Source organism: Cladophialophora bantiana (assembly GCF_000835475.1).
Source record: "Cladophialophora bantiana CBS 173.52 unplaced genomic scaffold supercont1.3, whole genome shotgun sequence".
NCBI lineage: Eukaryota > Fungi > Ascomycota > Eurotiomycetes > Chaetothyriales > Herpotrichiellaceae > Cladophialophora > Cladophialophora bantiana.
The window spans coordinates 2,400,308-2,426,088 of NW_015971577.1; the positions used below are offsets into that span (position 1 = coordinate 2,400,308).

At 53.2% G+C, this 25,781-nt stretch overlaps 11 protein-coding genes across 11 annotated transcripts; 7 read left to right on the forward strand and 4 right to left on the reverse strand.

The window, feature by feature from the left end:
* Nucleotides 1-1,131: 1,131 nt before the first annotated feature.
* Z519_02766 (uncharacterized protein) lies at nucleotides 1,132-2,645 on the forward strand (the record flags this gene model as incomplete). Its single annotated transcript, XM_016760522.1, has 1 exon — nucleotides 1,132-2,645. A coding segment is annotated over one exon (1,514 nt), but the record flags the coding sequence as incomplete, so codon positions are not given.
* A 1,444-nt stretch (nucleotides 2,646-4,089) lies between these two features.
* Z519_02767 (uncharacterized protein) lies at nucleotides 4,090-5,138 on the forward strand (the record flags this gene model as incomplete). Its single annotated transcript, XM_016760523.1, has 3 exons — nucleotides 4,090-4,424; nucleotides 4,483-4,628; nucleotides 4,681-5,138. 3 exons carry the CDS (start codon nucleotides 4,090-4,092, stop codon nucleotides 5,136-5,138), a joined length of 939 nt encoding a protein of 312 aa, XP_016624044.1.
* Nucleotides 5,139-5,622: 484 nt separating this feature from the next.
* On the reverse strand, nucleotides 5,623-7,128 carry Z519_02768 (uncharacterized protein; the record flags this gene model as incomplete). The annotated part of the gene is made up of 1 exon (XM_016760524.1): nucleotides 5,623-7,128. One exon carries the CDS (start codon nucleotides 7,126-7,128, stop codon nucleotides 5,623-5,625), a length of 1,506 nt encoding a protein of 501 aa, XP_016624045.1.
* Nucleotides 7,129-8,412: 1,284 nt separating this feature from the next.
* Nucleotides 8,413-9,301, forward strand: Z519_02769 (uncharacterized protein; the record flags this gene model as incomplete). The annotated part of the gene is made up of 2 exons (XM_016760525.1): nucleotides 8,413-8,678; nucleotides 8,935-9,301. 2 exons carry the CDS (start codon nucleotides 8,413-8,415, stop codon nucleotides 9,299-9,301), a joined length of 633 nt encoding a protein of 210 aa, XP_016624046.1.
* Nucleotides 9,302-10,728: 1,427 nt separating this feature from the next.
* On the forward strand, nucleotides 10,729-11,860 carry Z519_02770 (uncharacterized protein; the record flags this gene model as incomplete). Its single annotated transcript, XM_016760526.1, has 3 exons — nucleotides 10,729-10,967; nucleotides 11,121-11,210; nucleotides 11,290-11,860. The coding sequence occupies 3 exons, from the start codon at nucleotides 10,729-10,731 to the stop codon at nucleotides 11,858-11,860; spliced, it is 900 nt and encodes a 299-aa protein (XP_016624047.1).
* Nucleotides 11,861-12,669: 809 nt separating this feature from the next.
* Nucleotides 12,670-13,536, reverse strand: Z519_02771 (uncharacterized protein; the record flags this gene model as incomplete). The annotated part of the gene is made up of 2 exons (XM_016760527.1): nucleotides 12,670-12,957; nucleotides 13,024-13,536. The coding sequence occupies 2 exons, from the start codon at nucleotides 13,534-13,536 to the stop codon at nucleotides 12,670-12,672; spliced, it is 801 nt and encodes a 266-aa protein (XP_016624048.1).
* A 658-nt stretch (nucleotides 13,537-14,194) lies between these two features.
* Z519_02772 (uncharacterized protein) lies at nucleotides 14,195-17,310 on the reverse strand (the record flags this gene model as incomplete). Its single annotated transcript, XM_016760528.1, has 2 exons — nucleotides 14,195-17,099; nucleotides 17,159-17,310. The coding sequence occupies 2 exons, from the start codon at nucleotides 17,308-17,310 to the stop codon at nucleotides 14,195-14,197; spliced, it is 3,057 nt and encodes a 1,018-aa protein (XP_016624049.1).
* Nucleotides 17,311-17,719: 409 nt separating this feature from the next.
* Nucleotides 17,720-18,691, forward strand: Z519_02773 (uncharacterized protein; the record flags this gene model as incomplete). The annotated part of the gene is made up of 1 exon (XM_016760529.1): nucleotides 17,720-18,691. The coding sequence occupies one exon, from the start codon at nucleotides 17,720-17,722 to the stop codon at nucleotides 18,689-18,691; it is 972 nt and encodes a 323-aa protein (XP_016624050.1).
* A 486-nt stretch (nucleotides 18,692-19,177) lies between these two features.
* On the forward strand, nucleotides 19,178-20,335 carry Z519_02774 (uncharacterized protein; the record flags this gene model as incomplete). The annotated part of the gene is made up of 2 exons (XM_016760530.1): nucleotides 19,178-19,325; nucleotides 19,479-20,335. 2 exons carry the CDS (start codon nucleotides 19,178-19,180, stop codon nucleotides 20,333-20,335), a joined length of 1,005 nt encoding a protein of 334 aa, XP_016624051.1.
* Nucleotides 20,336-21,697: 1,362 nt separating this feature from the next.
* Nucleotides 21,698-22,539, forward strand: Z519_02775 (uncharacterized protein; the record flags this gene model as incomplete). Its single annotated transcript, XM_016760531.1, has 2 exons — nucleotides 21,698-22,127; nucleotides 22,190-22,539. 2 exons carry the CDS (start codon nucleotides 21,698-21,700, stop codon nucleotides 22,537-22,539), a joined length of 780 nt encoding a protein of 259 aa, XP_016624052.1.
* Nucleotides 22,540-23,423: 884 nt separating this feature from the next.
* Nucleotides 23,424-25,406, reverse strand: Z519_02776 (uncharacterized protein; the record flags this gene model as incomplete). The annotated part of the gene is made up of 1 exon (XM_016760532.1): nucleotides 23,424-25,406. The coding sequence occupies one exon, from the start codon at nucleotides 25,404-25,406 to the stop codon at nucleotides 23,424-23,426; it is 1,983 nt and encodes a 660-aa protein (XP_016624053.1).
* Nucleotides 25,407-25,781: the final 375 nt, after the last annotated feature.

Below are 25,781 nucleotides of genomic sequence, written 5' to 3' on the forward strand. Positions count from 1 at the left end.
GGGCCTTATCCCACAAGTCGATCCTCCCGTTCGGTTCCATGGCCAAACGCGCCAATCGACGCTTTGAATTGTCACACGGCGCAAATGCAGGTCTGAAGTAACGAGCACTCCCTGCATATGCACTAAAGCGCTGACATGCACACTGCTGATGCACCCGTAACCTCCAGGCTGCAAGCCGCTAATCCAACGACTTCTAGTAAAACATTTCGTATTCATTTCTTTAACAGTCTACCGTCTCTCTATTCACTGAAGAAATCGAATCACGGACATCACTGCGCATCAAGTTAATCTGACCAACTACGCTAGGCGAAAAGCAACCTCGTCGGCCTTGGAATTTCGGCTGCTCTCCTCGCGTCACTGGCACAGCAGAGTATTTCTTCGTTCGTCTGCTTACTTACCGCCACAAAAGAGAAACCATCTCCAAGATAGATAGTGGCCCGATTAGCTAGTTAGTGCCTTATTGGTTTCGGACCGTTAGCTCCCCGCGACACTCTGCCAGATGTGATTCGATATCAAAAATCCTTCTTTCATTATATTATATTTGTGCTCTTCGGACAAAAAATCTCCCAGCTTACGTCTTCTCTGCATCTTCAGCAACTGGGAAGGAGGACAAGCTTCACCCGCAACCCCCAGAGGTTGATGCTGAAACCATGTGGCGGATTTTATCAGCCGTCCTAGCGCTGCTGACAGCGGGAGCTGTGTACTTTGTCAATTTGGTCTACAAGAAGCGAGCAGAGCTCGATGGACTGGTGAGCATGCCGCCTCCACTGTTGCATCTCCGAATCGTTTGTTGTCGGCCAAATGAAGGGAAGCAATATGGCATATGCTAACTCCACACTGGTCAGCCACAACCGCCTATGGAAAGCCGATTCTGGGGTCACTTGAAGATTGCCGGCGATTGCAAAAAACTCTTTCCTCCCAACTGCCACGTCCAAAACTGGGCCAACTATATGAGGAAGAAGTATAATTTAGGCGGTAAGTATTCTCGGGTGCATTCCGGGCAATAGCCTTTGATGGAAGCGGCAAATGACCAAGTACTGCTGTGAGGCACTGTCTTTGTTCATTGACCTGTATATCTCGGTTCGATTTGTATGTGGCTGTGTCGAGATGCTGAGATCCGTAACTCAACAGATGTCTTCTACGTTGACTGGTGGCCACTGGGCCCCCGTTGGATGTTCATTGCCGACCCCGAAGTCGCTTCCAAGTACTTGACGACTGGTCAGTCACTGCCAAAATCGCGACTCACGACGGATTTCCTGACAAAGCTCCTGGGAGCCAACAATATGGTCGGCTTGGAAGGCCAGGCCTGGAAATCCCTCCGATCTATCTTCAACCCAGGCTTCTCTGCAAGCCATTTGATCACATTAGTGCCCTATGTGGTTGACTCCAGCCTGGTGTTCCTCGATCTGCTTCTCGAAAAGGCAAAAACCAATGAGCTCGTTGAACTTGATCCCTTGTCAATAGGATTTGCCATTGACATTATAGGCAAAGTGGTCATGGACTCGGATTTTGACAGTCAGAAACGCCCGCACCCAATCGTCACGACGTTTCGGAAGCAAGTGGAGATGATGCCGAGTGCCGCTAGTATTGGACCGCTCGACGACATCAATCTCGTCCGTCCTATTCGTCTTTGGTTGAACGCAAAGAAACTTGACTACCTGCTTGGTGCCGAGATCGACAAGAAGATTGCTGCTCGGAAGACGATGCAGGAGTCTAACGGATCCACTGGCACGGAAAAGCATAAGAAAGACCGCAAGCGCTCAATTGTGGACCTTGCTCTTGATGCATACGAGAAAGAGGTCGCTGCCAGTGCCAAAGCGGGTAGCAGCGGTATGACGAGCTCGTTCCGCACGATGGCCATCGACAGCATCAAGACTTTCATCTTCGCTGGCCATGACACCACCAGCTCGACGATCTCATACACCATGTATCTCCTTCACCTCCACAAGCACGTCTACACTAAGATCGTAGCGGAGCTTGACTCCGTCTACGGCAAAGACATCACCGCATCTGAAATGGGCGAGCTCATCAAGTCTGACCCGCACAGCATAAACAAACTGGAGTACCTAGGTGCTGTCATAAAGGAAGTCCTCCGCATCTTCCCACCGGCGTCAACTATCCGCGAATTAAAACGTCCAAGTGAAGTCGCCTCGGTAAAGGAAAAGATCATCATTGATCCATCAACTGGCAAAGAATGTCCAATGGTAGGCTTTGACATTTGGCCGGTCGCGCACATGATTCATCGAAATGAGGCATATTTCCCAGAGCCATTGAAATTCATTCCCGAACGCTTCATTCCCTCTCAGACACCCTTTCCAGACTGCAAATTACACACCCCCGCGGGTAAAGACGCATGGCGACCATTTGAAAAAGGTCCCCGAAATTGCATCGGCCAGGAACTCGCAATGATGGAGGCCAAGGTTGTGATCGCTCTCGTGATCAGAGAGGTGGATTTCACGGCAGAGTTCTATGGGGCAAAGATTGAGGAAGGGGATTGGAAGCCCGTGGAGACGAAAGATGAGTTTGCAGATGGTCTCAGCGGGGAGAAGAGGTTGACCGTAGAAGGACACAAGCCCTATCAAGTGCTGATCGGGGCGGCGAGGCCGAGAAATGGAATGAGTGGGAGACTGAAGTTGAGGAGGTAAAGTGCAGGGCGATGATGACAGCGTGATGGCGTGAAAGCCAGATTGGAGTGGAACGTAAATATAAGCTATTAACTTAACGGACTTGGGTTTCCTTTTTGCTGTCCTGTCAGACAAGGGGGCTATTGTGATTGATGGTACATAGACCAATTGAGAGGACTGTGCCGTCCACACCGCCGGATGTGGAGAAGCATGAAGAGGGGAAGTTGAGTGGGTCGAGGCGTATGTCGCTTGGTTCACGGCTGGTACTCTCAGTACATATGGTGGCCAACTGCTGAGGATGTAGTGTGCAAGGCTGTAACGTCCCGGTCGGAAGTGACGGGTAGAACGGAACAGGCGGACCAAAGTACAAAAGACGGGACACCCCTAATATTGGGGGATCTACTTGTCATCTCAGCCGGAAGAAAGGCGGGTATTCTATCCATTTTCGCTCACAATCCCTCGTTTGCCACGGAAATGCCGGGACCTAGATTGGGACTTTTAGGGAGTATGGACGACGTACTGGCGAGGCTGGATAGAGCCTTGTCCCCTGGCAAGGCTGGCGATTTGTGTTCCTGCCGCGCCACCTTCCTCATTCGTGTCAGCGGATGGCTGCTCAAAAGTTAGTGGCCCAATGTGAAGCTGACTTGAACCTCACAATTTCCAATTCCCTGTGCTGTTGTCCCGGTTCTCTTTCTCTTCGATGGAAGAGTGTTGCAGAATGGGAGACGTTGTCCGCATCCTACACTCCAATGGTCAAATAGCCGGGCTACGGCTCCAACGTACTGACCTGGAAACCTGGAAATGCCAAAGTGAGCATCAATCGGCATCCACGAGACATTGACCTCATCTGGTACAGTCGAGCGGAGTGATATATGCTCTTGCATTCAAATTTTCAACTTGCTCCGCCTGTTCCTTCACTGGTGATGTGATAACAGTCGCCTCTGGAAACTCGGCAATTCGCCCCTGAATCGGCGAGCTACAAGTTTCATGGTCAAACAAGACTTGGTTGGCAATAGCTGAAGCTATCCTCGACGTCGGTGCGGATCTGGCGGCCAACAATGTCTGTATGTCTTCTCCTTTTTCGAGGACGCCGCTCTGAACTGGCTTTCTGGTGGAGAAATATACAGGCACTGGCCCAGGGTCCATTCAGCTCGTCATGTGCCATGTTGATCCTGGTTCCGGGTTCCCTCCAACTTTGGTCCCTGGCAGTCGAGATCAAGTCGCATGATCTTTTCGCTTCCACTATTTCCGCCTATGCTCATCATCTTCCGAATAAGGCTTCAAACTGCCTAGCCTTCTTGCCTCCCGAATCTATAATACGCATGCCTTCACCTCCTGTTTTTCATGCCCTCTCGCTTGTGTTATTCTCATCCGCCCTGTTCATGAGCAAGCCCATTTGATCTCTCCAATTGCCCCTTTTCACCACACAATCTCTTCTCCTTGACTATATCTGAGGAGCAACACCATGGGCGGCAACCGTGCTCTTCACACGAATCCTTTCATTGTCAATGGCAGAACTGTAGATATCCACATCACGACGCGGGGATCAGACTGGTATTGGGCAGTCATGTCAGTCATGGGTATTACTATGCTAGCCATACTGGCTATTAGTTTCCTCAAGCCAGCCTGCAATCGACTGTTCTACTACATTCTCTCCCTCGTCGCATTTGTGGCTATGGTCGAACACTATAGCATGGCATCGAACCTTGGTTGGGTCCCAATTGATGTCGAGTGGCGCAGAAGCAGTCATCTTGTTTCCGGCGTCAATCGTCAGATCTGGTGGGTTCGTTACTGCGGCTGGTTAGTCAAATGCACCTGAAAAAAGGAACCAGAGTTCTGCTTTCTAACTGCTCAATAGGTTTCTGATCTGGCCGTTGCTCTCTGCCACTATCCTTCTTGCTTCGGTTGTCCCCGGGATCCAGGTCTTTTGGACATGTTTCCTCAGCTGCTCTATGGCAATACTAGCCGTCGTTGGCGCAGTTGTTCGGACAGACTACAAATGGGGTGAGCTCTGACACCGATGTCCAAGGAAAAACCACTGACCCTTCATCGTAAGGCTACTATGGTTTCTGGATTTGGTGCTGGCTTCTCATCGGATACCAACTAATCTGGCTGCCAAGAAAGTTTGCTCTGGCTCGGGGGAAAGACGTCGCGTTTGCTCACAACATCACCGCCGGCTGGGTTTGGATGCTCTGGATGCTCTACCCAATCTGCTGGGGTGTATCCGAGGGTGGAAACGTTATTCCGCCTGACTCTGAATTCATCTTCTACGGCATTCTAGACTGTTGCTTGATCCCAATCACGAGTGCTTTCTTCCTCTTCAGCCACTGGACCATCGACCCTTCACGTCTAGGCTTGAAGATGAGAACCTACGACGACCCGCTCAATAATCACAGCACATCCAACCAAGAGAAGATGGCCTCACGCGGTCAAACCGACGGGATCACGGAAGCCGGCGACGCCAGTCAACGTGCTCCTGTCACCGAGGGCGAACTGCCCGCAACCACTGCCTAGCCTCCCATGCAGTCTGCCAAACTTTACCGAAGAACTCAACGGATACCCATCTCTATACCCGTCCCCGTGCAAATGAAGTTGTCGTTTGTGAAGGTGCATATACCTATGGTTTGGAGAGTTTTGATGAAGTCCCGTGAGAAAATCAATATCACGGCACATACATACCATGGGCACAGCACAGCTGGATGATACTGGCTAATGCGGCGAACGAGATGATACATTCTTTCCTTTTGGATTTCATAGTCAGTCAATCTTCATAGTGCTTGTTTAATCATAACACCCACTTTCTCTTTTTCTGTACTCTGCTCTGGGATGTCAAAGCTGATAGGTTGGCCTATCCAAGGACTCTATGAAAAAGAAATCTAGCACTTTGTGGCTATATATCCCATCGCCTGGCGCAAACTCCAATACGCTCTTTACTATTGCCCTTTCGTGTTGGTGCGTTTCTTCCTGTCTCTGTCTTTCTCGGACAATGCTGCCCCAGTCAAATATGGCATGCAGGCACATCGAAACCGGCGCTCCACAAGAGGCTCCCGATGATGACGACCAAGATGCTCAGCCCCACTGCCACGCTGGAAGCACCGTAGATATGGGCGTGTTTCCGCCGCAGCGTTTCGAGCTCACCCACCCACGTGCTCACGGTGGTGGCACAGCCGCTGAACCCGTCCATGATGCCGTTGAGGACCTGGCAGGAGAGCACGCTGCGATGGCCGAAGCGTTGGACGATGAAGCACACCCCTAGAGCGGCAGTGCCGGAGATGTTGGCCAGGAAGGTGCCCACGGGGAATGAGGGGATGCGCCGGTTCAGATGTTTTGACAGGTAAAACCGGAACAGACAGCCCACGGGCGCAAAGATCAGGGAGAATATCACCTGGCCCCTCCAGGCGTCCTTGGGAGGCCATATCGCGAGCAAGATCGCACCGATCCAGCACCCCAGTCCGAGAATCACGATGGCCGGGTCCAAGACTTTACGGGCGCGGCGGAAGGGAAGCGTCGGCATCATGCTCTGAGTGGCCAGTGCCAAGTGGGCTCCAAATTTCAACGCCGCGAGAGAACACGCCACGTGCACGATGAGGACGGCGACGACGGCCTCGAAGTCGTACCCGCGGTGTCTTGGACTGGGTGCCTGGGAGCGAGTCAGAGACCCAAGTTGTCCGCTCAGGGCCAGGAAGGCGTCCCTCAAGAACGTCGAGAAGGAAGTGAAAGAGCCGCAAAAACCGGTTGAAAGGCCAATGTACAAAGGTATTGTCTTCTTGACTTTCAAGTGTTTGTGCTTTGAAGAGGCGACTTCGTTGGCAATGCTGCTGCCGCTGCCGCTCTGGCGTCCACCAGCTTCGGGAGGCTTGAGAGACCAAGGGGGGTCTGGATGATGTGGGCCCCATTCCTCCTTGAACAGCTGACGGTCTTCGGCAAGGAATCCGAAGATCAGAGAGCCGCCGACATTGGCCCAGAGCACGGGCGACAACACAGGAGCATCAGGGTAAGTGTTGATAGCCTCGACGCCAAGTCGACTTAGAGTCCCGAAGATTGCGAAGAAGATGAGGTATCCAATCACGTAGAATTCAGTCATTGGCACCAGAGCCGGATGACTCTTCGTCCTGGAAGCGTCTTCCTTTTCTTCGCTGCTAGAGGGAGGCGACTCGACGGGGCCCCAGGGAGGTCTAGCCTCGCTCTCATCGCCGTGGCCGACAATAGAGGGCACCCTAAGCTCTGTGAGGTATTCATCGCCGGATCCTCGACCTCCTCGTGTACTCAGTCTCCGGGCTGTCAGTTCTTCTCTTTCCAAGTTGTCCTGCTCGGGGTTCTCTGGACGCGCAGGCTGCGGCATGGCCATTTCTGAAAGGCCCGCATTTTCGTCATAGTTGTCGGGTTCTTCTTCTCCCCTTGGTGAATAACCAGATATTGCGATTTCTTCCTCGTCCATGGCGCTGGATAGACCTCCCTTTTCGAGATCATTTCTCGCCTCGAATCCTTTGGAAGAAACACTCATGTTCGTTGAGAGGGTCCAAGTGTCCGGCTCCAAGTCGTCAATAACTTCATATTCCGGATTGGAATTATCCGTACTTGCAAACTTTTGATGCTTGGTGACCCCGTTAGAGTCTGGGCGACCGCGTGAAAGGGATTCTTACACGGGTAGGGAAAAAGGGAAAGAAAGGAGGAGCAAGAAGACCTACCTATTGATCCTCTGGTTTATCATAAGCCACTATTATCCCGCGAATCGCCGCTTGCGATCGGAACGATTCAAGATCGGATCTGCGGTCAGGACTCTTTGGCGTCTTTAGACCAGATACCGTAAGTATGTATCTCAGTCCCAGCTCGTGTTCAGCGGGTCAAATCATAGAGAAGTCACAGCTTTGCAACAACGGAGCAGGGAAAGTAACAGGCCTGAAGTTGCCTCGGTCTCAGTTTCGGCATCAGGAGCCGCTTCTTGGGATTTTGGGACGTGGGTCGTCTGTTGGTGGTGGTGGTGGTGGCCGGTCTTCTCCTGGAAGAGGCGGCTACGACGCTCCGGGCGGAAGTTGGTTTGGCACTCACTGTACATCCCTCCCGAGCAAACAATATCAGACTTACCAATCGTCTATGATAGGTTTTCCGCCTTTCACGGAAGAGAAGGCGATAGGTTGTAAGTGCTTCTAGATGTTTTGGAACTATGCGGCGAGAACGGATAGCGCTGAAAGCCCTCCCAGATGGAGCGGGGACAGCCTCGTCCCAATTAAGCATGCATCTACATATATATATACACATACACACGTACGCACGGCCTTTTCTGTCCGCAGCAATGTCACCGACTCTATATACCATGAGAGCGAAGCCTCTGGATCAGACTCGACAATCTCAAACTTTCCATCAACGGCATGTCTCTCTCAATCTCTCTCTCTAACGATGATAGGAGGCCTTTTCGACCAGGCTCCATCGTCCTTGGGGTCGTCAAGCTCGTCATCCACGACGACTAGCCGATCGGCGACCTGACAATTGCCTTCACGGGGCGCGCCAGTGTGCTGTTGATTCACTCGTACGGAGACATGACGAAGTCGCGCAGGGACTACAAGTCCGTTGGCTGCCTGTTCTCCCAACACGTCAACCTGCACCAGGGCAACAAGCATTACACCCACCAAAAGGGGAACTACCTGTGGCCGTTGCATTTCAGATCCCTCTGTGTGCCACGTCCAGGGTGGTCTCCCCGTTGGGATCCAAAGACAAGGACTGCTTTCCCTCAGAGGATCCGTGGAAGAACGGCTACGGTGGCGTCAAACAGCACCCACTGCCTCCGAGCATGGCCTATAGCGGACCGTATCTCTGCTCCGTCGAGTATTCGCTCTACGTGAAGCTGACACAGCCGGGGCGCGCCTCAATCTCGTTGAACAGAGGTCTCAACGCGGTCAAGAAAGTGACGGCCCACGCTTTCTCCGACGGTCCACACTTTCTCGACACCGCAGGTTCTGGACCCGAGCCTCGACGAGGAGCAAACCCCTCCCACGACGAGCACGCATTCCCTCCGCCCGCGAAGCTTATCACAAGTTCTTTCAAATTGCCTCTCGTGTAGCATACCCATGTTCATGCGGGTTGCCACCGCTCGTCCTCGGAGAGGCGGGTTTTTGTGCGAACAGGATCTTGCATGTTACCTGTTATTCTAAGAAGAGCTTCTACTTCGCCCTCGCCGCCCGAACAACCAAGCCAGCCACCAAGCTCTCGGCAGATCAAGGCGGCAGCAGCAGCAGCAGCAGCAGCAACAGTAACGGACCGCTGCCGCCCCAGCCAGAAGGGGAAGTTTCCATCGACCTAGCAAAAGTTACAGACCTCACACTATCCACCACTCTGGCCCTGGTGCCGATTTTTCCACCTACAACATCGCCAGGTCGCATTCGCTGGACGCCCAGTTCGAGATGCAGTACGGCGAGAAGAGATCCAAATTCCGCCTGAGAAAGATCCCCGCTCCGGATCCTGTCCCGGCCTGCTACTGTGCGGAGGAGGAGGACCACCATCATAACGATCTCCGGCCCGGAGGCAGGAGGCTGAATCAAATCGCATGTACATCGGATCATGACGGCGGTGGGGATCAAGATGATGTCTGGATTATCCCGCCTCCCTCGGAGTTCGATCTCAATGATGACGAGATCGTCGCCAACGCTCTGATCGCGGAACCGCTGCCGCAGTATCCTTGACTACTAAGCGAGTCTGGGCGATTGTAGCAACGACCATGGATGGGCGTCGGCGGCCTTGGGCGATTTTGAATTTTGAATTTGACTTACCGGCTTTGCCCAGACAGTATACCCAGGGGTTCCAACAAGATGATACATATGTAGTGGGTTCTCAGAACCGTAATTCAGGCTCTCCTGCTGAAAAGCGTAAGACCTCCTCCAGCGTGTAGAGTAGATCAGAGATGCATGCGGTGATTGGAGGAGTCCGTGTCGGAGTCCTGCTATCGTTGTGGTACACATTACATACCATGTGTTCGTGTGTGGTTTCGCTTGGAGGCAATGAATGCAATCCACGTACGTACAGCGTCCGGGAGGATGTATTCAGAGTTAGTCCAGGACGTGGGCAAACGGGTGGTTTTCTTCCCCCCAGTCTCTCGTTTGCTTGTAGATTTTGGACCTCAAGTGCGTGCATGGGCTAGAGCTCCTCCTATTCAATGTAGTAGTGGAGACGACGAGTATTCCAAACATAACACCGGCTACTCGAACAGCATCATCGCCATTCTCGTTTCGTGCCATTGTGGGCCTTCCGGACCAAGGCGTCCAGCCCGGATACTGATTGATTGACTGATTGACTGAGTAGAGAGACCCGGGCGGATCGAGCTCGCACTTGTCGAGACAAGGCGACTTCGTGATGGCTCTCTTCTGCTCTGGTCTCGTCCGCTCTGACCTGCGTCACTGCGCGGTCAGTTAGGATTCTTCTCTCCCCTCCCTATCCCCTCCCCTCCCCTCTGTACCCGACTTGCTCTAGGCACCGCCGGCCCGGACGGGCGTAGTTCGCTGAACGACGGCAAATTCAACCACCAACGACACACGTAACACCCATGTCTTGTCTCCCGCTGTTTTCATTGACCCATCCGAGTGTATGGGAAGGGCAAGAAGAGTTACGTGGACCTGTGTGTAGGTGTGTGTAGCTCCATCTGTCCGAGGAAATCAAGCGAGAGATCGTTTGTAAGGAAGACAGGACTCTGCTCTGTTGCAATACCCCAATTTGCACGGGCAAGGGATATTCATTCATCCGCCTATCCAAGCTTACCGTTTCCCAACTCCTGCTTAGAAGCCATGGGGACTGGGGAGGCGGGGTCAACCTAGCTACCGGCCTGCCCGCCTGCCTTCGAATTCACAATAGAGACGTATATAAGACATCACGCTGCTGTTACTGCTGCTGTGCTGACGAAAGAACTGTGCGTGTCCCAGAGAGTGTGTGTCTTGTTCTCCCCGGGCCTGACAAGCTCTTTCTTTCATGTGAGGACCGTGGCCACGAGCCTTGAGCCCAGCGACTCCGGCAGGAAATCAAAGGGGACAACAGAAGAAAGAAAAAAAAAACAAGACGCAAAAAGCAGACACACGTATATTGAACCAACAGCATCGGCCGTAGCAGGGAAAGGAAAAAAATGGCCAACACAGCAACGGCCGGCAGCAACACCGACAACAACACCACGAGCAATCACAAACCAGATGTCGTAGAATACGACATGCACCACGATAATTACGACCGGGACACGGCGCTGCGTCGGCTACGCACCGCAGGGAGCCTGACGATCACGCCGGAGCTGTTCGAGAAGATCTACCTCTCCCCAAAGAACCGGGTGTCGAACAATATCCGTTCGACAGTCGGGAATCCGACACCGCTGTGAGTACCCAGTGCCCCAGTACCTACCTACCTGCTTACTGCCTATCCGTTGCCCATGGTCCGTCGAATTTGCCGAGAAAAAGGGAGTGGAGGGGGAAAGGAGGAGGAACTCATATTGGAAACCGAGAACTTACTTTCTTTCCTCTCCTGCAGGGCTCTTTGTGGCTTCTTGCTCTCTCTCAGTCCTCTTTGCAACATCCTCCTTGGTTGGAGAGGATCAGGCGGCTCGGGAGCTGCTGAAGTGTAAGTCTTTTCCTTCGTCTCGGCTCTGTTGTCACCGAGGAGAGAAATCTGACCAAATCTCACTGCGGGCGGGGAGTAGCGGCGTATATTACTTCTTCGGAGGCCTGTTGATGATCATTGGATCGGTCCTCGAGTTCATATTGGGCAACACGTTCCCGTTTGTGGTGTTTGGGTCATTCGGCGCCTTTTGGCTCAGCTGGGCTGCAACATTGACACCCTTCTACCACGCCTCGATTGCTTACGACCCAACCCGGCCAGCGACCAGCAGCATGAACCCGACATTTGCGAACACGTTCGCCTTCTTCATGATCTACATGGGCGTGCTCTGCTTCATCTACCTCGTCTGCGCTCTGAGGACCAACATCTGTTTCGTGCTCATCTTCCTGTCGCTCGTCCCAGCGTTCGGCCTGATGGCTGCCGTGTACTGGAAGCTTGCCGAGGGAAATGCCGCAGTGTCTTTGGAGTGCCAGCACGCCGCCGGCGGGTTGCTCTTCGCGGTCTGCCTGCTGGGCTGGTACCTCCTTACAGCTCAGTTATTGGCCGCCGTGGACTTTCCCCTGAATGTCCCCGTCGGTGATCTCGGCCATTTGGTCAAAGGCGCCAGTGAGAGAGCTGCTCGCAAGGAGGAGAGGAAGCATTCAAGTGAGTAGCAGAAGTGTTTGTGTGGTGGCTCGGAGGGGAGGGTCAACTGCAAGGGGGGTGAGAGACAGAAGGGGGCACACGACATGAAGAGCAAGGGAAAATGAAATACGTACGTGAAGATGGGGAACCGTGCAATGTATGTTGGTTGTCTGAGGGGCCGAAAGGAAGCCGGCCGCATAGTCAGCGTTGAGGACAATGACAAGAATGGATGGAGCGTTTCTGGAGCACAGGAAAATAATGAATATGCAGGCAATGGCAGATGCTTGGTTTCTGGTTCACTTGATTTGGCTCAATGGTATGCACAAAACTAACCTACTCTCGGATAGATAGGCACGCTGGTAGCGAAGGAGCGGCACTTCTTCACATGTTGAACTGTTGGGTGGAGACGCGAGGATCCAAGAGGTTCGGTCACCGAGTGGATGTTGCGTTGGGTAAAGGAGCAGAAGAATCTCGATAATGGAAATTGCGAGAAGAGGTTGAAAGAGGACGTCGAGGGAAGGAATGATAAAGAGAGAAAAGCAAAGCCCAAAGGATTAGAAAAAAAGAGCCAAATGCTGCTAGTTTTGTTGTCCGTTTGGCATAGATTTTCTTCTGGCTCGCGAAGGCCTTTCGTAATTATTTTGCCCCTGAATGGGAATGTTTTAGTTCAGCCTTGTCCACATGTCAGTGCCCCTCCCTCTCCTCTTACAAGGACGGCTTCATCTTGCAGGTGGCTGCTGACGCTAACTTCTCGACTCACTTGTGATTCAGATTTGCGGGCCTTTCCAACTTGCCTCGCTGACCAACTTTCGGATTGGTTCTCGTGACAATTGTGCATTTATCGGGCACAATATCCGCCGTCAATGATAATATCAGTGCCGGTGGTGTAGGAGCTCGCATCGCTTGCGAGGTAGACATAGGCTCCCTTGAGCTCGGTCGCCTTGCCATCACGGCCCATGGGGATCATGCTGTGCCACAGTTGTTGGATATCCTGAGGAACAAAGTCCGAGAGACCAGTGTCAATGTAGCCGGGAGAGATCGAGTTCACACGGGCAAAGTCTCGCCATTCGTTGGCCAGGGAGCGTGCCATGTGGATGCAGCCGGCTTTGGCAACATTGTAGGAGGTCTGCATGAATGGTTAGATATATCTCACGCGAATCGCACCCATGGAAAACAAATCAGAGGGACTGACCTGTTCTTGAGGATAGTTGGCAATGTGACCGGACATGGATGCGGTGATGATGAAGCTGCCGGTCTTGCGCTCCCTGAAATGCAGACCGACGGCTCGGGCACAGTGGAAGACACCGTTCAAGTCGGTTTGGATGACCTCATTCCACTTTTCGACAGAGGCATCAAGGATACCGCTGTCGGCGGTCCGACCGGCGTTGGCGATAAAGACATCAACCTTGCCAAAGTCCCTGATGACATCCTGGACCAGCTTCTCCACCTCTTCGTAGTTGCTCACATTGCACTTGTAGGCCTTGGATTTGACGCCGTACTTCTCTTGGAGCTCTTTGGCGTTCTTCTCACCTCCTTGAGGGCGAGTCGAGTATGTAATGGCCACATCGGCACCCATTTCCGCACATCCTCGAGCGGCTTCGGTACCAATGCCGGTGGGCCCGGAGGCACCGGTAACGATGATGACCTTGCCCTTGAGGCTGAAGAGGTCGTGAAGGGAGGTAGAGGAGGGGACCGTGATGGGCATGTTGGTAGTTGGCGGGACGGAGGGGAGCTGCTCAATGGATGCGGGGTACGAGGTACAGAGATGAGTATGTCGGAGGGGCGTAGGAGAGTGGCTTTATGAGACGTGCTGCTTGGGAGAAAGTGAAAGAGAGATCTGAGGGGATCTCAAGACCGAGTCTGCAGAGAAGAAGAAAAAGAAGGAGAAGTGAAAATTTGCAGCAATCAAGCGCAGCAGCTTAATATACGGCGAGATCTTCTGCTCAACTGGAGAGAAAAACGAGCATCGCCAGCAGCCGTGTGAAATGTTGCATTAGCAGATTGGCTGATGACGTAAGGACAGTAGACTTGTTGGGTGCTCGTATGCCCCATTCTTCGCTTTCGGAAGTCACAGCAGCTGGAGGATCCAGAGGGTTGTGGCATGGAGGGGAACACAACTCCTCCCACTGACTCAGCTTTTCTCTTTTCTTTTTCCATGGATCGCGTGACTAACACAGACTTCTCCTAGTTGGCTTGTACCTTGCTGTGCGTCGAGGCTTGCGGCTGCCTGGAGTTTCGCACGTTTGCCATATACAGAGTGACTGACTAACTGAGGACCTTAGCTGCTCGGCGGCTAGTGGGCTCGCGCTCTCTTGGCTCCTGCAGATCCGCCATCCTCCACCAGGCTAGGGACGGAGGCGGGTTCAATAGCCAAACACCTCCCCAACACTGAGCCCGACAACCCTGACGCTGGCTAAGGCTACGAGAGCCAGCACCACATCCACAACGAGCAGCACCCCGTTGGCCATCAGATATCGAGGCATGAACACTCTGTACAACATCAGATGCCGTCGTAGGTGCCCGGCCCACAGTGTCGTCGCAAGCTGAATTGTCGCATAGTACAGAGCATGCGTAAGACAAGCCCTGAGCACGTCGTTCCACAACCCACGTAAACCTGCCTTGTCGATCGGCCTCTTCCAGAGAACTGTCAACGGCACAGCTGCTGCGCAGATGATCTGAGCCCCAAAGGTATTGAGCACGACAAGAAGCGGCGACCAAGGATATTGAATCGTGCGCAACGGAACGAAGGCCGAGTTCCATTGAATTGACGCCAAAGTCGCCTGATGGCCGGTCTTGAAGAAATGGTAGGACCCCAGGATCGCGAGCATAGTTGGTCCAATGCTGGATTTGCGCGTCGAGGTAATAATGAGCCCGTTGGTATCCAGGATTTCAAGCAGGCATAGAATCTGCCAGGTCAGAACGGCGATAGAAAACTGACCCATAGGTGGCAGAAGGAGTGAAACTGTGAGGACGAGAATCGGAATCATAACAAAATAACGGCTGCCAAACACGTTGGCATAACCGAATACCGCCAACTGTGGCCGACCACGGGCGCCAGATCCTTCTGCGGCAGTTGTCGGTTCGGTAATCGAGATGTCGATGCAGGGCTTCGCCCACACAAAGGTACCTATCCCAATAGGAATCGCGACCGCCAGGGCACACCTGGCCAGGGTGATGTTGGCTGTCTTGAGCGTTGCTGATGAGAATCGCTCCAGCAGCCAGTCGCCATTGTCCGCAGCGTCTATCGTCCAATAGGCAGCAATGAGCAACAAGCCCATGCGCACACTGAAGCCGATCCAAAAGCCGGCCGATCCGGCATACGATGCAGTGCCCTTGTAGAATGCCTTGATGATCTCCGGTATGATCAGAGCCACGGTGTAGGGAATGAGAAGCTGCCATGGCGCCGAAGTTGATGAGTTTGCGGAAGCATAAAAGCTTGAACGACAACCTGGCATCTGCTCTTCCCGACACAGGCGTGAGAATGATGCGGCTCGAGTGAGGAGTATGAACACCACCGATTGATATGTGCCTAGTACTCGATCAGGTGTGGATGCTTGTCGTAACGAAGACACTAAAGACGCAATCCCAAACGAACTCAGGAAAAAGAGGAGGATGGTGTCTTCGTGAATGGTGTAGGAATTCGATGCGAACCCCGCCGATTGTGCCACGCAGAAGGTAAAGGACAACCATCCCCATGCAGTTGGTAGGTACGACTTTGGAGCGAAAAGGTGTCGACAAGACCAGGAGCAAGCGGCAAAGATGCCACCGATGGCGGCTCCAAATATGAGACCGGTCACAACAGTGTAGTATGCGGGCCAGAGAAATCCAATCAGCCCGCCAACAGCAGCACCCGTAGCTGAACCCAGTCCGGCGCTTTTGGTCAGATGTGCAGCCTGTCCAGCTTTATCTCCTTCCAAGAAGCAGGAAAATAGGAACAGAAGGCCGAGTCCGAGGCCGGAAAGCAGAACACCCAGCAACATATCTTTCAAGTTGAAATTGGCCCACAATTGTCTGTACATGGAAATCACCTCTCTATGCCAGTTGACGATGGCGTAATGCGCTTCCATCCACTTGCCATGTGCTGTAGCCTCTGTTGAGTCGATCACATACTGATTTTGGTTCGCGTACGCTTCATCCGGCAGACCCAAATCCCGCGAGCGGGTGTAATATTTTTGATATCTTGAGATCTGCCTCTGTGCCAGTTGCTCCACTTTGGCCAAATTTTCCCAGTCTGTCGTCCCCGCCCCTGCAAAGGCTTCAGCAATTGGCTTGCCGAGGTTATTAAATGGGATGGGGAGACCGAGCAAGATTGAAAGAGTTGAAACTAGATCAATTTGGCCGACTGGCCGCTCCTTTGCTGTGGCTGGAGGCAGGGCGCTGGCACCGTCGATTCTTCCGAAACGAGGTTTTTTGGAATACATCCAAAGGGCGGCTTCAATTTCGTCGTCGGACTCTCCACCATGGTCCCCTTTAGTGTCCATGCCATGGTCGCCCATGATCACGAGCAATGTTTTGTCGTCGATCTTCTCCATCATTTGTCGAATAACATCATCCATCTGGCGGAGTTTTTCAGCCATCGCGGGATGATCTGGACCGTACCGGTGACCTGCGTGATCGACTCCAAGGAAATGACCGAAGATGACATCCCACTGCACCGACAACTGGTCAAGCAAAGGCATAACATGTTCGATAACCCCATTGTCGACGGTATGCAGGTCCCACACATTGAAAGAGTCATACGGTTGTGTCATGTTTGGATCAAAATATCCAGGAAACAGAGAATGCCATGTATCATCTCCAAGTTGTACAATTGTCTTTCCGGCATCTTTTAATTGAGAAACGATATTATCTTCTTCGATAGCCGTACCGGCAAAATTTGAACCAATATCTATAAAGGTAGGAAGAGTGCCAGTTGTCAGACCCTTCAAACGTTGGAGGGTGCTGGTTGGAGGATCGGCGATAAATGGAAGCAGGATTGCATTGGCAGGGTAGGAAACGGCGGTCTCGTGTAGAATTGGCAAATTGTCGAGATAAAACTTTTTCTGAGGTTCGGTACAGAAACGGTGGGAAGGAATGGTGAAATCATATCGTAAAGCGTCAATTATTATGATGACAGCCCGGTCGAATGACTTTGGATGCCAGCATCCGTTAGTTTCTCGAGAAGGTTGGTCAGACGGAAGTACTCGACATTCGGATTTGTTGTCCAACACGAGTCTGGTGAGAAGAAAGCCTTTAGCAAAGAAGAGAATGCCAACGATGTGTACAATCCTAACTCTGTCAGACTGCGACTTGTGGGCGAGGGTCACGGAGAGGCCGACGAGACTTACATCAACCATAATAAAAAGAGGGTAAGAAGGATATGGGTGACCTTGAAGGTGACCATCTTCCGTCGATTGCGCTCCTCTGTGGTCGAATTGTGGTTTGGAGACGCATCTCCAGAAGTTCCAGCTTGCTGACCCAGGTCTGCATGGTCGACCATGGCCCAGGCGCGAGGTGACGGGCCGCCCAATGGAGGGATATGTATGTTCAACGCAACGTGAAATTGAATAACATCGTAGAAAAGAACAGAAGGGTCGGGGGTGAGATCTGCGGCATATTGTTTTTGTGTCTCGACCTGCTGCTTCTGAATGCGCGCAGCTCAATACAGATTGGAGACCGAGTTGGAGAACGTAGGTAGTCATCCACAGACGGAAACTGTGGCGAGAGAAAATAAAGTTTAGCGCCGTCGATCAAGTGCTTGACTTATGCAAGCAACGTCTCGAGAAAACCGCCTGCGCCACAGCCTGCGCAGCTTCCAGAATCCTCGCTTGATGTTTGTGCGCTTTATAGCCTGAGCTGGTGTCTCTTCTTGCTCAAGCCGATCCCTTTGGTTCTGTCATATAACCACGATGGAGGACCCACAATCTGCGGTTGAGACACCGCAGGTCACATTCAAAAAGCGAAATCCTAAAACCAAGTCGACCATTCGAAAGCGAGCCGCGACTCCTCCACAAGACGACGATTCGGATTCAGGCTTTTCATCCTTTGAAGACGAGGAGGGAAGAGAAGTCAAGCGGAGACGCAAAAATGTCGGTGTCACCGCATCGTCAAAGGTCAATACTGCACCTCGCGAGAAGCCAGCCGAAGAATCTTCAGCAACGCCCATAATCGTTCCAACGAACAGGGACGACGCCACCAAAGCGTCGAATTGGTACGAGGAAGATGGCGACAAGCAATCTGAGAAACCACCCTCCAGGACGACAGATATGGCGACTCCCGATGGGACGTACAAAGGTGCTGCAAATTATCAGTCATTTATACAGAAAAATCCAGATCGTACCGCGAAACAGGTCGGACCCGTCAAATCCTCAACCAATGTGAGGACGATCACTGTCACAGATTTTGCCCCCGATGTGTGTAAGGATTACAAGCAGACCGGATTCTGTGGGTTCGGTGACAACTGTAAGTTCCTCCATGCACGCGAGGACTACAAGCAAGGATGGCAACTTGATCGAGATTGGGAAATCAGTACCAAAGGAAAGAACCCGTCCGGGAAAATCATGGCATCTGCGAATCGCAACGGTCAATCTACGGAGGATGACGAAGATGAGGAAAAGCTCCTTGAGAGCATACCATTTGCCTGCATTATCTGCAAAAAGTCATATACCAACCCGATTGTCACGAAATGCGGCCATTACTTCTGCGAAGCATGCGCCTTGAGACGGTACCGAAAAGATCCTTCGTGCGCTGCATGTGGTGCAGGAACGGGAGGTGTGTTTAATGTGGCCAAGAAGCTGAATCGGTTATTAGATAGAAAACGGGAAAGGGAGAGGCGGAGGAAGGAGAATCCTCCTGGGGAAGAGGGGGCAAAGCCTGCCTGAGGTGTATCCTGCGGCAGCACAAGGCTGGTGCCTCATTTATGAAAAGAATGGGATATTACATATACCAGATCAGCATTATTATGGTTCAAATGGGCCATCTCACAATTGGTGCGATCGGATGAGGAATTGGCCATTGACTACCCAGTACAGAGACTCGTTCTTGCAGTGCATCACATGCCTTTACTCCGTATTGTCAAGTGACTGTCCCATGCTCCGCCGTAGTCACCCCGACCCCAATTCTGGCCGAATTTCTGATTTATCAACTACTATGTACCGTTTCTCAGTTACTTTTGGCGCAAGGATTTTCCTTGCTGGTCACATCTCTCAGCATTGACACCCTTTCCCGTCAGTTTCGCCGGGGGTTGGAATTAATCGTGGCGACAAAATAAGGAATTGGCTACCCTACGCCACAGCATGCCCCTTGTCGTGACCAGCACTCCAATTTTTGGGCATTTTGGTTGAGATGTTGTTGCCCTCATTGCTAACATGAAGATCGCGACGCTACAGTTCTCCCCCAAGCTGGGAGAGGTCGCGGCGAACTTCAGTCGAGCGGAAAGTCTGCTCATGAGAGAGGAGAGGGAGGGTCTTCTGGACGGCATCGACTTACTGGTACTTCCGGAACTTGCATTCACTGGTGAGTCATTCAGAAGCACCAGAAGTAGACACCGTATTCCAAAGCATGATAGTGTCCTGGAGAGGTTTGCCGTCATGGACCCTCGGTTGGCAGAAGGATAGGCGTCGTGATTCTGCACAGCCTACGCTGTTGGGGGCTAACTCGTGGTGGCAGGGTACAATCACCCATCGCTAGCAGCCATAGCACCATTTCTCGAGCCAACGGCGGCAGGACCTTCGACTCGATGGGCGGCCCGCACCGCCAAACGACTGAAATGCACCGTGGCGGTAGGATACCCGGAGGCCGCCGAGGAAGGCAACTTCAACACCATCTTCGACCGGCACATCACCACAGAGGAAACAGGGAAAATCGCCTACAACTCGCTTGTTTTTGTCAGCTCTACAGGGGACGTTGTCGCCCACTACCGCAAATCCTTCCTCTACTACACGGATGAAACATGGGCTCAAGAGGGCCAGGGGTTTTGGGCGGGTGTATTGCCGATTGGCGGCAAAGGTCAGCAGATCAAGGCGGCAGCGGGAATCTGCATGGACATTAACCCGTATCGATTCGAGGCTCCGTGGACGGCATATGAATTTGGCAATCACGCGCGCGAGGCTCGTGCAAAGGTGGTTGTCATTAGCATGGCTTGGATAACGAGGCTGAATGCCGAGGAGTTGTCGAGTCAGGTGATGGCCCCGGATCAGGACACCCTCAACTACTGGATCGACAGGCTCACTCCTCTATTTGGTCCGCAAGGCGCTCAGTCCGAGACGTTTGTTGTTTGCGCTAACCGGACAGGCGAGGAAGGCATCAGTCCGCGGATTGGCGATGTGAGGTACGCGGGCAGCAGCTGTGTAATGGGCATGACGAAGGATGGACAGATCAGGATCTGGGATATCCTTGGTAGGGCACAGGAAGGGGTCCTGATGGTGGACACAGACAGTCCCCCAGTCTACTCGGTCTCTGTCAAACAGGTCACGGACCCGACAGGGGCTACCGCCGACGATGCGACCGAAGTGCCAGAGGCCTGAACCCTTCCTCTTTCCTGAGGCTGTCGGGCCAAAAGAGATGCCAGACGAAAGACGACCGCTTTTTGGAAGGGATGTTGTTTGTGATATCCCATGTCTTGCCGCTGTCAGATCCGGGAGAGTCCGAGATAAACCAGGGCAGATACTGTAGACAAAGGTGTCAAAACGACAGAAGGCCCAAGAGACTTGTTCAGAGACTGTCCTGTCCGGCTGGCGGAAGACACGGTTTTGAGAAGGGGGGTAAATGGGCAGTACTAATGTTCCATGACCCTCTGAGGCTGGCCATAGCTGACCCTCCATTACCCCCATTGTCCTCATCACGAGATACAGTCAGACGGAACAGAGAGCCTTTCCCAGCACCCCCTGTATATTGCTTTGGCATCACGTGGCTGTTTTTCCAGGCTGCCAAGCCCCGGAAGGAACCTTTGGCCGGCGCTAGGCGGTTCCGGGCATCCCGCTGCTTTTATGACACAGTGTCACATGAACCGCATCTTCCCCCGTGACGGCGCCGCCCGTCGCTTGTCGTTGTTTCCTCTAGAACGAGACTCGAGCATCTGAACCTGAAATGCTGTGATTTCATTTCTACTGCCTCAACCACAACTCTTCTCCTCTTCGCAACCTGCGGCTCCTCTTGGGCCGTGTCGTCTCTTTGTGGAAATCAAATTCGTCTCCAAAAACAGCGCGGTTCACAGTCTTGCGACTGTGATTTCAGCTCAACAGTGGTAAGTTCAACTTCAAGTCACCTGATGGCACCTGATCTGCTTCCTTCAACAAGTTCCAGTCCCGCTTCCCAATCTGCGCTGCACTGCGGGTTGACGCAGCTTCATCGTGATGATGTCGTTGTGACGGCCTTCGAGAGCCCTGTGCATCTCGCACCTTTGATGGCTATCTCAGCGCGTCTCGAACAAGTCGGCGCGCCCTCGGTTCTGGTGCCCCGCGACTCGAAGTGAGAGCAACTTGAAGCTTCACTGCGAGCTGCGAGACCACCGACACCCAGGACGCGCTCCCATTTCACCACCCGCCAAATCCTACCCACTCCGTCCATCCTTAGCCCGCAAATGCAATCCTCATGTGACAACTCGTCGCAACACACCATCTCTCTACCTCATTCCCTTTCCGCTCTTTTTCTTGACCTATTTCACCCTGGAAGACCCAGGCAACGTTCGTTGACCATGGCTGACCCTGCGATTCTAGCTACTCACGGTCCCATCTCCACATTCAACCTCGTCGCCTACCTGAACTTCGCCTTGCTGCCCTCTCCTCACCGGCGAGACGCGGTTTCTCGGGTCTGCGCCTGATTGCCAGAGAATAAATAGTTCGATCTCAGCATCTCTGGGGCACGGTTCTCACCACAATAAGTCTGTCATGGCGAATCAATCTGTTGCCTCAACTGCTGGTAATACCACCAACAAGCGCAAGAGGGGAGTTGGAGACCAGGACGTCGGACGTGAGGCTAAAATGCCAAATACGAACGGCGAGCACGATGCTACCACCTTCGGTCTGTTGTTGCAAAGTGAAGGAATGCTGGTGGACGATAATGCTCGTACTGCTCAAGCTGCCCTTGCTGCCCCAGGCGTGAATCCGTCCTCCTATCCTGAACCAACCCATCCGAACGATGGGGGGGCGGGTCTTCCTTTCACCTTTGACGACGCCAGCCCCACCGTACCAGCTCATCCCATGAGTTCTGCGCAAGCTCTCGCTGACGCTCGCGGTGGCAACACCACCAACAACGGCCCAAAGCCTGCTGTCGGAAGTGCAGAGTGGCATCAATTGCGCAAGGACAACCACAAAGAAGGTATGATATGTCTACAAAACCATGTTGCGCAGAGTCGTATTGGCTGACTTTGGTGCTGATAGTGGAACGTCGTCGCCGTGAGGTCATCAATGAAGGCATTGAAAACATTGCCAAGATCGTCCCCGGCACCGAGAAGAACAAGGGCGCGATCCTCCAGCGCACGTATGAGTACATCCAAGAGCTCATGAACGAGAAGAACAAGATTGATAACGAGCGCGCCACATTTGAGATCACCATCAAAGAACTCACCAGTCGCCTTGATCGGATGAAGGAGTCTGCACGAACTGCTTGGGCTGATGCAAGCAAGTGGCAGTCCAGATGTCGCGATGCCGGCTTGGCCTTTGATGATTACGATGATGGCGGTTTGGCAGGGTTCGACGAGGAGGATGTTACTGCAAACCTCGGATCATGATCCTTTTCCCCTTCGAATGCCTTCCATCCAGCATTGGTGGCGTGAGTTGATACGACTGGACTGGACTACTTCTTTGGTGTGGTCATATGGTGTTTTGGCGCAAGTGGAAATGAAGTGCAAATGTTATGAGTGATATGGGCGGGTTGGTCGGTCGGCCATACGTGTCGAGCACCGCAGCAAGGCCATTAGATGAACAGCGATAATCAGCCTTGTGGTCCGGCAAGCATATTGGGTGTTGCGAGTGTGTGTATCTAGAAATGACAAATTCCCATAGGTGAGGATCTCTCGCTGTCGCAGACCAAGGCGGCGCGCGATACATGGCCAGCTCTCATGCGAGTTTCATGCTGCAAAGCTGTACGCAGAGATATTCTCACCGCTTCGAATTCGAATGACAGATGAATTAGCCATGTAACTGTCCTCTGTCCTCTGTCCTCTGTCCTCTGCACTTTCTTCTATCTGTTGTATTATTGTATTGCCATGGAATCGAACTCGATCTCGATCTTCAACCCGATCGTGCTTGAACGACCATGCCACGCTCCATGCTGGAGAATATGTACGCAGTATGCCATCTGTCATCTGGGTATCATCATCACTATCAATTCTCGTTCGCGATCACACATCACGTCGACACGCCCCCACTAATAACGACCAAACAAACTCCATCCCGAGCCATCGCGGGTGCAGAACTGACAAGACACCATCATGTACTCCGTGTTACGGCTCTCCACCTCTCTTTACCCTTGAATCAATCACCAAGCACCAAGTAACCAAGTCACCAAGTCCCCAAATTCCCCCCCAAAAAAGAAATAGGGGAGAAAAAGGAAACAAAGGGGAAAAAAAAGGGAAGAAGGGGGAGGGGGATCCTTGCTCAATCCTCAATTTCACTATTCGTCGTCTTCATACCTGCGACTCCGCCGGCGTCTACTATGGCGATCTCGGTCTGTTGGATCTCCGCCGCTCTCGCGTCGCCTCCTGTGCCGCCTTTCTCTCTCCCTATCGCGCTGCTCCTGGCTTTCGTCGTCGCTGTCGTCGGGCGGCGAGGCGTCGGCGTTGGCGTCCATGTTCAGGGACCTCCGGCTGCGTCTCCCGTTCATCTCACCGGCCATTGATGGAGGACGCGGGGGCGGACCTCCGACAAAAGATCCCGGCGGTGGCTGCGACGTCCCGACACCTCCTGGGTACGGTCCACTCGGCGCGCCGTTTTGCCCGTGTTGTCTTCGAGACCTCCTCTTTCCGCCCGGCCCACCGGCCGGCCGTAACTGCATGACATAGTCATAGACGCGGGGACTCTGCTTCAGAAGTACCAATTCCGTCTCGGACAGTTTCTCTTCGGGTATTCTCTCCTGCCCGCCTTTCTCTCCCCTCCGCCTCGACGAGCGGCCGTGATTGTTCCACATCACCATCAATCCATCCTGATTACCGCCGTGCCCTGGTCCGACGAATTCGACGTCAAAAGTCCAGTCCCGTAGAGCGGGCGGATCGTAGTTGCCGCGGTCTTGCACCCCGGGGCCCTGCAATCCCAGCCTCGCGCGCACTGAAGCGTGGATGAACTCGTTCGTCCCTCGTAATCTCTTGCTGGTAGGCCGTCCCGTGTCAGGGTCCGTGCGGAAGTAATTCCCGGGCGTCCGCGTTCTCGCTCCCGTCAGCGCGTAAAGGCCCTTGACAGTCTCCAATATCTCGCCAAAACTCCACCACCTCGTCCGCTGTCTCGTCTGCTTGTAGTAAGCGCGATTTTCCTCCCACAATCCCATCAGCGCATTCGGTCTAAAGTCCAGGAACGGCTCGAGTTTCGAAATCATCCACGCCAATGTAATGTCCGCCAGCTCCTGGTCGTCGTAGCCCCCACCAACATTACTGTGCACGCCCGGAAACCAACACTGGACGAGGTTGGTGGTGTGGTTATCCCGCTTCTCCCACAGTGCCGGAGTGAAGGGAGCTCTTCGTTCATCCAGCGCCAATGCCTGGAACGCGTTCTCAATACATGGATGTAAAGTCGTGTCGTAGAATTCGTATGCATGCATGCCGCGTGCCTGGAGCCTCAGACTCTCGAGCCAAGGTACGCGAGGAATACCGAGGGCACCGACCGTATCCCAGCAGCAAATGGCCTTGATCGGGACGTTCAACGTCGTCAATCCGCGCCTCGCCAGTTCCTGCACGTATCGGTCGTCAAATCTCCCTTTCTCAGGGAAAGGAATGTCGGGAAATTGCGAGACGTAGTGGTCGTCGGCGCGGTGTTCCCAGTCCTCAAAGATCTCGTTGAAATACGGCAGTCCGCTCCGCGTGAGCAGCCCCAATGCGCCAACCATGCCGCCCACCGATCGCGCCGTGAATGCGCCGCGGGAAAATCCCATGAGGAATATCTCATCACCGGCACGCCAGTTCACAGCCAGATATGTATACGACATACGCATATTTTCCTTCAACCCTAGGCCTGTAGCTCCTCCAACCACGCGCGAGGCGGGGCCTCCCATAGTTCCCACACCTGCTTGGTAGTTCACGATTTGAGGGATCCCGTCGCGTGATGTGTCCTTGATGGCCCAGCCTATGCGCGAGACATTGGATGGAGGTTGCTTATGCCCGTTTACCAGGCCGTTGTCGGCGTCAAGCCAGGTTCCGTCGCAGGTCACGATCAGGCGCTTTTTGGGGCCGTGGATAGGTCGTTCAAGGGTGCCAGGCATGGGGCCCATTGTGGCAGCTAGGGGAGGTGGCTCTAAGCGTGACTGTGGGCGACTCAAGTTTGTGGGTGCAGCAGAGAGGGGAGGAGGTGCAAAGACGGTTGAGCCATGTGCACTGGCAGGATAGACTGGGGGTGGTGGAGGCGCAAGGCCAGATGCGACCGAGGAGCGAGCGGCAGGTGGTCGCGACATGGTTGGAATGTCGACGGGGATGTGTTTTTGAGAAGGGAGGTCGGACAGCACTCAGGATGACATGGTATACAAGGCTTGCAGTCGGCGCTTGTTGGCTATCCTCGTGTAGGGTGTTTGGCAAGGTCGCCTGCGTCTCGAAATGCGATCTTGCACCGAGATTTCCATCGACTCGAGTTGTGAAAGGGGGCAAGGAGGCTCGGGATGGATGCTGAGACGGTGATACGACGGGCAGGGAAAGAGAGCGAGCGTGGTAAAAGAGGCAGGGGACGGTAGGTAGATGTGATAGTGAGCTTCATTGATTGCTACTGAGACAAGAGATGCATTGGGACGAGAGGCGATGGATGAGTTGTTCCACACTGCGCACTGGTGACTGTG